General features: G+C 44.6%; 1 protein-coding gene across 8 annotated transcripts in view; it reads left to right on the top strand.

Annotated features, from left to right (window-relative positions):
- Positions 1–10475, top strand: part of LAMB3 (laminin subunit beta 3) — a 67978-nt gene that overhangs the window by 39328 nt on the left and 18175 nt on the right. For all 8 annotated transcript variants that reach the window (XM_029230479.1, XM_029230476.1, XM_029230478.1 and 5 more), the window contains 4 exons: positions 1927–2041; positions 2566–2639; positions 8969–9160; positions 10197–10260. In XM_029230479.1, the coding sequence (XP_029086312.1) occupies positions 1927–2041; positions 2566–2639; positions 8969–9160; positions 10197–10260 (445 nt within the window). The remainder of the gene's footprint in view (positions 1–1926; positions 2042–2565; positions 2640–8968; positions 9161–10196; positions 10261–10475) is intronic.

Raw genomic sequence — 10475 nt, 5'->3', positions numbered from 1 at the left:
ATGTTTGTCACCTCCTCACTCCCTCGCCCCTCCTTTTAAACTCCCAGGAAGGGAGAGTCTAGTAATAATGTAAATGAAAATGGCAGCTTTTACTGAGCATTTACTATTCATTCAAAAAGTATGTATAGAGGGCCTACTAAGTGCTGGGCACTTTGCTAAGCACTGGGATCAGCATAAAGGAAAGTAAGTTCTGCCCTCATGGAGTCTACATTCTAACAGGGGGAGGCAGACAGTAAACAAACACTGTGAGCAAATAAATTGACAATAAAAGAACAATACGTCAAGTGGGGATAGTACTATGGAGAAAAATGTAGCAGGGCAAGGGATGGGCAGTGGGTGCTGCTTTATATAAGGCATATGTGCCAGCCATTATAAGAACATTGAACATCCCCCCAATATTGTTTTTTTATATTTCATAATCATTTTAAATTCTTTTTCACATTATTTTCCATTATAGTTTATTACAAGAGATTGACTATAGTTCCCTGTGCTGTACAGCAGGACCTTGTTGTTTACCTAGTTTTTATAGAGTAGTTTGTATCTGCTAATCCCAAACTCCTAATTTATCCCTTCCCCTCCGGTAACCATAAATTTGTTTTCTATGTCTGAGTCTGTTTCTGTTTCGTAAGTAAGTTCATTTGTATCTTACCAAAAATTATTGTTTAATAAAGCACTTTGGGACATGATGAGGACAGCTCCAAGTACCAGGAAGGGTGACAATCCTCTTGTTTTGCAGATTGGAGGTGGGAGCTGGAAAGTGGGGTGGGAAGCAGAGGCTCACAGAGCCAGGACTCCTGACTCCCCTCCTGCATCCTCCACTGTTCCAGGGTTTGTCAACAGCGCAGGGGGGAGAGTGGTGTCGGGTGAGGAGTTTCTATAACTCAAGGCACAGACTCAGCCTCTTAACTCAATCCCTCTGGGACTGAGCTGTCAGCTTCACCAGTTCGGCCGACATCACTCATTCTGAACATCGGCTTCCTTAGCTTAGTGCCTTCCCTGGACAGGGCAGAGGTTCAGGGGCTAGAAGGCCTCAGAGAAGGCTGCCTGAGCTTTCCCATGGTTCTGGTGGGTGGAGGCTTAGGGGAACGCAGAGGCAGGAGGTGTGGGGAGGTACACTGGTCCTTACCCAAAGGAACTCACAGGTCAGGGAGCTTCTCGTCCAAGCCTTGCTTTTACATGTGGGTCAATTGGGAGCCCTCTGAACAGTATTCTTTCTCCTGGGCACAAGGTTTGGGACCATGGTTACTCAGGGAAAATAGGTTTGATGTGTGTTGCATGAGGGACCTGGGGTAAGGTCATGGTGTCTCTGTGAAGTGTGCACGCGTGCGCACACATTTGCGCACATATGTACAAACTGAAAGAACAAGGGCCATGTTCTCTGGCTGTATTCTTCTTCTTGGTCATCTCTGCCCTGCTCTGGAGCCCATGGGGTTCGGTTTTTTCCCTTGTTCTTTTTTCCTGTCCCCTCTTCCTAATCCTTAGAAACTTGACTTTCCCCAGGCTGCCAGAATTAAGTGAGATGAGCTATAAAACTCTCTAGCCTACACATAGCACATAGCAGATGTTAAATTAATGTGAGCTTCTCTTTCTTTCTTCTTTTTGCTCTTAGCACCCTTTTCAAATTTCTCTTTGGGGCAATGTCACATACGAAAATTATTTTTTCTTTACCACCTCATACCACTTTCCCAATCACAACCTCTATTTACTATTTACTTAGCTATGTGTTTGGGGGGACCCAAAGGACTTAAATGAAAAGATGAACAGTAGCCTTGTTTTGAGAGGTTGATCCTTCCAAGTGTATTAATGAAATCAATGGATCCCCAAGGGTAGCGTTTCCATGGAGAGAATGTTCTGGGCTCTCAGGATACAAGGGGGGAATTCTCACTGGCCCTACCTCTTAGTCTCTGGCATCTCTTTGTCCCACAGTGGCAGATGAAATGCTGCAAGTGTGACTCCAGGTTGCCTCACAATTACAACAGTCACCGAGTGGAGAATGTGGTCTCGTCCTCGGGCCCCATGCGCTGGTGGCAGTCACAGAATGGTAAGGACCTGCCACAGCCTCCAGGGGCCCAAACATGTGGAGGCTCCCACAGGATGGGGAGGGTGCCTGGGAGCCCTTTGGGGTTCCCAGGGCTTTCTTATGGTAGTGGGACGTGGGTGGTTGACAAGCAGAACCTTCTCTCTTTGTATTTGAGGTCTTTCAGATGCTGTAGGTAGAAGAATTTACTGGAGGTTAATGAAAGGGTCAGAAGAGAGAGAGATGCCTTAATTTCATTCTACTTAGTCACAGTGGGCTTGCTGATGGAACTGAGCTTTGGGAACAGATTTGTGTTGAGCAGAGGAGTTGAAACTCTTTAAGGTTTTAAGGGCATCAAGTGATGGTGGGAAGGAAGTTTGGCCAAGAAGAGATAGGATCTTGAATAGGTGATAGTAAGTAGAAACATACTGGTACCACTCCTCTCTGAGAGGGAAATTGGAAAATCAAGGTTAGAGAGTTTCTGATTTCCTAGAGCCTGGGAAGGTAGAAATCCTCTGCTCTAAAGTTTCTACGTTTTGTCTTTCCAGATGTGAGCCCTGTCTCTCTGCAGCTGGACCTAGACAGGAAATTCCAGCTTCAAGACATCATGATGGATTTTAAGGTGTGCTTCCTGGGCATGGTAGTGGTTAGGAGAGGGGGACTCTGGGCTATGTGGGCGTGGACTCATGGGGAGCACAGGGTCCTTGTCTCCCCAGGCTGGAAGTGATGGTGCCACATTCTGGGTGGGCCTCCCTTCCCCAGGCTGAGGTGACACTTACCCTGAGCCTGTATCACGGTGACAGCAGAGGTACCACTTCTGGGAGAACAGTGGCGCCTCCACATTCCCTGTCTTGGCTGTGTAGTGCTTATATATCCTCTCCCTCTTTGCATCCCCCACCCTTAGCCCATCTAATTTATTCAGCTCTGCCAAGACCAATTGTACAAAGCCTGGCCACTTATTATACAGTTGTGTTTTCTTGGTATACTCTGTTTTAATAACTTTGCTGATGAGATTGAGTTTAACAAACAGCCAAGAACTGGCCCATCCACATATAAGATGTGCTTTTGGAGCAATCTGCTCATTCAGTGCTATTACTTTTCAGACTCTGCTTTTAGACTAGCGTTTGGAGATGTGCCTTTTGGAGGGAACATTTTCATTCATTACTGACAGGACTTTTTTTTTTTCCTTTTCCTTTTCCTAATATCCTATGTGACTGAGGAAGTTGCTCTAAGAACATTGCCTCAAGAATAGGTCAAAAGTATTTTGAGACATTCTAGTGCCATTTGAACAAATGCTCAGTCTCTAACAGTGACAACTTCTAAGGGAAATATTCATTTGGATGGATACTGGTAGTCTCATTGCTTTGTCATCACTCACCCATTCATTTATTTGTCCATTCTTGCTAAACACATATTGAACACTGATTATATGCTGTTATAAAAGATGACTAAAACTAGATCACGATCCTCTAGTTGCTTTGGTATATGTAGGGAAGATAAAGAACCAGTAGCAAGACAGTGGGATGTGTGCTCTGATGTTGGTAAGAAGAGATGCTGGAGATCCCAGGAAGGGGACATCCAGCTTGATCTGTCTTTGGGGGAGTGGATCAGAGAATACACCCGGGGGAAGATGAAACTTCCTAGGCCAGTAATATCCAGGTGAAGGGTAAGTTCATTCCAGGCAAAGAGAACAGCAAAGTGCAAAGGCCAGGAGGCAAGAGGCAAGAAGGTATATAATTGGGGGAAGGGGACAAAGGAACGCACGTAGGGTCTGGTGGGGCAAATGTGTATACGGTAGTGAGAGGTAGGGATGTGGAGGGCTACAGACTGATGAGAGATGAGTTTACAGATGTAAATGGGGAGGGAGGAAAGTAGGTGAAAGATTCATCTATTTATTCAACAGATGTACTAACTGCCTACTATGTGCTAGATGCTGGGGGTACACTGTGAACAAGATAGACAAGGTGGGGGAATTCCCTGGTGGTCCAGTGGTTAGGACTCTGTGCTTCCACTGCACCACTGCAGCGGGCACCTGTTCAATCTCTGGTTGGGGAACTAAGATCCCGCAAGCCGTGCAGTGTGGCCAAGAAAAAAAAAACAGATAGACAAGGGGGTCTATGGTTTACTGTAGTGGTTCTCAAGCAGGGGATAGTTGGCAGTTTATAGAAAAATTTTTGGTTGTCACAGGGGTCAGTATGCTATTGACATTTAGTGAGAAGAGGTCAGGGATGCCGCGTAGCATCCTAAAATGACAAGCACTGACCCCATGGCAAGGAATTATTCACCTCCAAATATTAACAGTGTCAAGTTTGGGAAACCCTGGTCTGGTAGGAGGAAAATAAAAAGCAGGAAACCAACAAATAAATAATTGGAAATTGTGTGACATTTACGAAGGAAACAAATGAGATCCTGGTATAGGAAATGATGGGGTGGGGTGGGCAGAGTGTGGGCAGAAGAATGCACGTTAGATAGGTATAAAATGACCTCTGTGAGGAAGTGACATTTAAGCTGAGAACAAAAGATGCGGAGGAACCCACGAGGGGGAGGAGTATTCCAAGCAGAAGAAACAACATGAACAAAGGCTCTGAAGAGGGAATGTGACTGAGGGCTTGAGGAGATGGAGGTGCACAGTGGCATGAGACGGGGTGAGGGAGCAGAGCCCAAGAGCATAGCCTCTTCAGCCATGGTCAGGAGTTCAGATTTATTCAAGAATAGTGGGCAGAAATTTTGTATCCTTCAACCTTACCAAATTCATTGATTAGTTCTAATAGTTTTCTGGTGGCATCTTTAAGATTATCTACATATAGTATCATGTCATCTGCAAACAATGACAGTTTTACTTCTTCTTTTCCAATTTGCATTCCTTTATTTCTTTTTCTTCTCTGATTGTTGTGGCTAAGACTTCCAAAACTATGTTGAATAAGAGTTGTGAGAGTTGACATCCTTGTCTTGTTCCTGATCTTAGAGGAAATGCTTTCAGCTTGTCACCATTGAGTATGATGCTTGCAGTGGGTTTGTCATATATGGCCTTTATTATGTTGAGGTAGGTTCCCTCTGTGCCTATTTTCTGTAGAGTGTTTATCATAAATGGGTGTTGAATTTTGTCAAAAGCTTTTTCTACATCTATTGAGGAAATACTCCCATTTACCATTGCAACAAAAGGAATAAAATATCTAGGAATAAACCTGCCTAAGGAGGTGAAAGACTTGTGCTCAGAAACCTATAAAACACTGATGAAAGAAATCAAAGATGACACAAACAGATGGAGAAATAAACCATGTTCTTGGATTGGAAGAATCAGTATTGTGAAAATGACTGTACTACCCAAAGCAATCTACAGATTCAGTGCAATCCCTATCAAACTACCAATGGCATTTTTCACAGAATTAGAACAAAAAGTCTTACAGTTCGTATGGAAACACAAAAGACCCCTAATAGCCAAAGCAATCTTGAGAAAGAAAAACGGAGTTGGAGGAATCAGGCTCCCCAACTTCAAACTATACCACAAAGCTACAGTAATCAAGACAGTATGGTACAAAAACAGAAATATAGATCAATGGTACAGGATGGAATGCCCAGAGATAAACCCACGTACATATAGTCACCTAATTTACAACAAAGGAGGCAAGAACATACAATAGAGAAAAGACAGCCTCTTCAATAAGTGGTGCTGGGAAAACTGGACAGCTACATGTAAAAGAATGAAATTAGAACACTACCTAACACCATACACAAAAACAAACTCCAAATGGATTAAAGACCTAAATGTAAGACCAGACACTATATAACGCTTAGAGGAAAACATAGGAAAAACACTCTGACATAAACTACAGCAAGATCCTTTTTGACCCACCTCCTAGAGTAATGGAAATAAAAACAAAAATAAATAAATAGGACTTAATTAAACTTAAAAGCTTTTGCACAGCAAAGGAGACCATAAACAGGACAAAAAGACAACCCTCAGAATGGGAGAAAATATTTGCAAATGAAACAACAGACAAAGGATTAATCTCCAAAATATATAAACAGCTCTTGGTGCTCAATATCAAAAAATAAACAATCTAATTAAAAAATGGGTGGAAGACCTAAAAAGACATTTTTCCAAAGAAGATATACAGATTACCAACAAACACATGAAAGGATGCTCAACATCACTAATCATTAGAGAAATGCAAATCAAAACTACAATGAGGTATCACCTCACGCTGGTCAGAAAGGCCATCATCAAAAAATCTAGAAACAATAAATGCTGCAAAGGGTGTAGTGAAAAGGGAACCCTCCTGCACTGTTGGTGGGAATGTAAATTGATACGGCCACTATGGAAAACAGTATGGAGGTTCCTTAGAAAACTAAAAATAGAACTACCATATGACCCAGCAATCCCACTACTGGGCATATACCCTGAGAAAACCATAATTCCAAAAGAGACATGTACCACAGTGTTCATAGCAGCACTATTTACAATAGCCAGGACATGGAAGCAACCTAAGTGTCCATCGACAGATGAATGGATAAAGAAGATGTGGCGCATATATACAATGGAATATTACTTGGCCATAAAAAGAAATGAAACGGAGTTATTTGTAGTGAGGTGGATGGACCTGGAGAGTGTCATACAGAGTGAAGTAAGTCAGAAAGAGAAAAAAAAAATACTGTATGTTAACGCATATATATGGAATGTAAAAAAAATAAAATAAAAATGGTATTGATGAACCTAGTTGCAGGGCAGAAATAATGATGTAGACATAGAGAATGGACTTGAGGACACGGGGTGGGAGGGGGAAGGAAGCTGGGGCGAAGTGAGAGTAGCATCGACATATATACACTACCGAATGTAAAACAGCTCGTGGGAAGCAGCCGCATATCACAGGGAGATCAGCTTGGTGCTTTGCGGTGACCTAGAGGGGTAGGTTAGGGAGGATGGGAGGGAGGTTCAAGAGGGAGGGGATATGGGGACATATGTATATATATGGCTGATTCACTTTGGTGTACAATAGAAACTAACACAGTATTGTGAAGCAATTATACTCCAGTAAAGATCTATTAAAAAAAAATAGTGGGCAGAGGACTTGAATAGGTAATTCTCTAAAGAAGACATACAAAGGGCCAATAGGTACATGAACAGATGCTCAACATCATTAACCATCAGGGAAATGCAAGTCAAAACCACAGTGAGATGTCATTTCACACCTGTCAGAATAGCCATCATCAAAAAGATAAGGAATTCCCTGGTAGCCTAGTGGTTAGGCTTCTGGGCTTTCACTGCTGTGGCCTGGTTTCAGTCCCTGGTTGGGGAACATCCTGCAAGTCCCATGGTGCGGCCAAAGAAAAAAAGATGAGATAAGTGTTGGTGAAGGTGTGGAGAAAAGAGAATACTTGTGCACCATTAGAGGGAATGTAAATTGGTGCAGCCACTACGGAAAATAGTATGAAGTTTCCTCAGAAAGTTAAAAAAATAAATCTACCATATGATCCAGCAATCCTACTTCTGGGTATATATTGGAAGGAAATGGAATCACTTTTTCAAAGAGATATCTGTAACTCCCGTGTTCATTGCAATGTTATTCACAATAGCCAAGATATGAAAACAATGTGTCAATCAGTGGATGAATGGATAAAGAAGATGTCACACACAGAGATACACACAGACACACACACACACACACACACACAGGAATATTCAGCCATGAAAAAAGAAGGAAATCCTGCCTCTTGGGACAACATGAATGGACTTTGAGGGCATTCTGCTAAGTGAAATGAGACAGACAGAAAGACAAATACTGCATGTCTTCACTTATATACACAATCTTAAAAAGCTGAACTCATCAACATAGAGAAAAGGATGGTGGTTGCCAGGGGCTGGAGGGAGGGGGAAATGGGTGGATGCTGATCAAAGGATATAAACTTCCAGGTTTATAAGATGAATAAGTTCTACAGATCTAATGTATGGTGTGGTGACTATAATTAATAATACTCTACTAGACACCTGAAAGCTGTTAAATGACACGCAGAAAGGTCATTATGTAAGCGGATAGAAGTGTTAGCTAACCTTATTGCAGTAATCATTTTGTAATATATATGTGTATCAAGTCATCACATTTGATACCCCTTAAACTTACATATGTGATATGTTCATAATATCTCAATAAAGCTGGGGGAAAAAAAATAGTGGAAAGCCACTGGAAGGTTTTCAGCGGAGGGAGGGGAGTCATGGCTCACTTTACATTTTAGAAAGAAAGTTTTCTCTGTGTGGAGGTCGGCTTATGAACCCAAGGAAGTGTTCCAGGCTCGGACCTGTCAGCATAAAAACAACATTTGAAGCCATGAGAAATGGATGAAATCACTGAGAGAAGAAGTAGGGACATGACAGTATGTCATGCTAAGGGGCTTGCATTTTATCTTTAGGCCAGCGCAGACCCGTGGAAGGGTCTCATGCAGGGAGTGATGTGATCAGATAACCCTGTAGGTGAAGTGGGGAGCGTGGCTTGGAGAGCCTGGACAAAAGCTGGGCTTGAGTTCCAAGCTGTTGTAGGAACCCAGGCTCAGTGCAACTGGGACCTGAACTATGGCCACGGCCACGCGAGGAAAAAGAGGAGGGACAGAATTGGGAGCTAGAGGTGATAAAAAATGGTTGGCTGTGGGAAGTGCAGTGGGAGAATTTTCTGGCCTGGCCACCTGGGCGGTGGGCTGAGCTAGGGATCATGCCTCCTGGAATGCAGATCTGCCTTCTATCACTTTCCACGGCTCCCCTGGGGAAAACCCGCTGGGGCCGGTGGTTTGTCAGGAAAATTGGACCCGGGTACCCCTGAGCCCACTTGTCCCATGCAGCCCCCTTTCTCCCTCCTCACTGTGGTTCTCAGGGGCCACCAGCACCTCTTTAAGAGCCTCTTTCTGTGATCGCATCCCCACTGCGGTGTCACTCAGGCCCCAACCCTGTGTGTGTCTCTGCAGGGGCCCACGCCTGCTGGCATGCTGATCGAGCGCTCCTCGGACTTCGGCAAGACCTGGCAGGTGTACCAATACCTAGCTGCCGACTGCACGTCTGCCTTCCCCCGGGTCCGCCGGGGCCAGCCTCAGAGCTGGCAGGATGCTCGGTGTCAGCCTCTGCCCCAGAGGCCTAACAGGCGCCTGGATGGGGCCAAGGTAGGCAGAGGGGACCCTGAAAATGTAGGCACGGGGAGAGGTCTTTCCCATCCCATCGCTACATGGTCACCAGGCTTTGGAGAATCTATGAGAACCACCCCCTTCCCCAGGCAGTGAGCCTTGCTGTCTTTCCTGAGCTCCCCAATAATGATCCCTCTGGGCACGTCTTTGCTGCACATCCGCTTTGCTGCCCAGGAAGGATATTTCAGAAACACACTGAGTGTATTGCATAACCCAACCCAGCTCTCTCCTTGAATCCTCCCACCTGGGGTCAAATCCTTTCATTTCTTTCATCACTGCTCCCTCGCTCCTACCCTCGGGGGCTGTATTTTGTCTCCTTTCTCTGGCTGAGGCTCAGGGGAGCCCTCAGAGCTGCTCGGAGCGCTGCCTTTCCTGTAGGCAGTGTGTCTCTTTCCTTCCCTGCAACAACTCCTCCTTGGTTATTGCCGTATCTAGATCCACGTAACCACATGCCCCAGACCACACGTCAGAACACGGGACTTTCCCCTGATTTGTGGGAGGTTGATGTGAAAACTCTTCCTGGGATATGCAGCTGAAGTCACATCCAATGAGTGTTTTTTTTTAATCAAGTAAGAACAGCATAGTTGAAATTGGGGTTGTCTAGAATGTGGCGGTCAGCACGTCCATGTATCCTTGGCTCTGGACCCTCTCACTCATCCTGGGTCTTTGGAAAATTAGTATCCCCTAAACCCTCATATGTCTATTATATATCTTACTGTAACTTCTGACCCGAGGAAATCAGGAAATTCTTGGGATAGCTATATTTTCAACTGGAGAGGAGAGGTTGTACACACACACACACACACACACACACACACACACACTCATCTAAGGCCCAGTGATCATCTCCCTCCCCCAGAGTGATTGGCAGACCTCACATTCATGGTCATCTCAGGCTCCAGGTAAGAAAGACCTTAGTATGAGAAGGTCAGGGCATTGAATGGAAAGGAGGACCTCTGAGCTTGGGCCACAGTTCACCTCTTCCTCAGATCTTCCATTTCCACTCTCTCTGCAGGTCCAACTTAACCTTATGGATTTAGCCTCTGGGATCCCAGCAACTCAAAGTCAAAAAATTCAAGGTCAGTGTGGCTACTCCTCTAGCCTGTGGGACTGTGGATGGGGAACAAAACATGGTTGCAACCCAGATCATGGACATTTCCTTGTCTTTCCTACCTCTGTCAACATGGTTGGATTGAACACTTGCCCTGCTCAGCCCATAGGGGTATTGTGGTGGCCCCAGAGACTCAAAAGGCCTGAGCCAGGGTGAAGTGGGTCTTTTCTGTTGTGGGAAGGT

Source organism: Monodon monoceros, unplaced genomic scaffold (assembly GCF_005190385.1).
Source record: "Monodon monoceros isolate NGI ecotype Baffin Bay Population unplaced genomic scaffold, NGI_Narwhal_1 Super_Scaffold_18, whole genome shotgun sequence".
Taxonomy (NCBI): Eukaryota; Metazoa; Chordata; class Mammalia; order Artiodactyla; family Monodontidae; genus Monodon; species Monodon monoceros.
The sequence above is the reverse complement of the archived record's forward strand: the minus strand, read 5'-3'. Positions and strand labels throughout refer to the sequence as shown.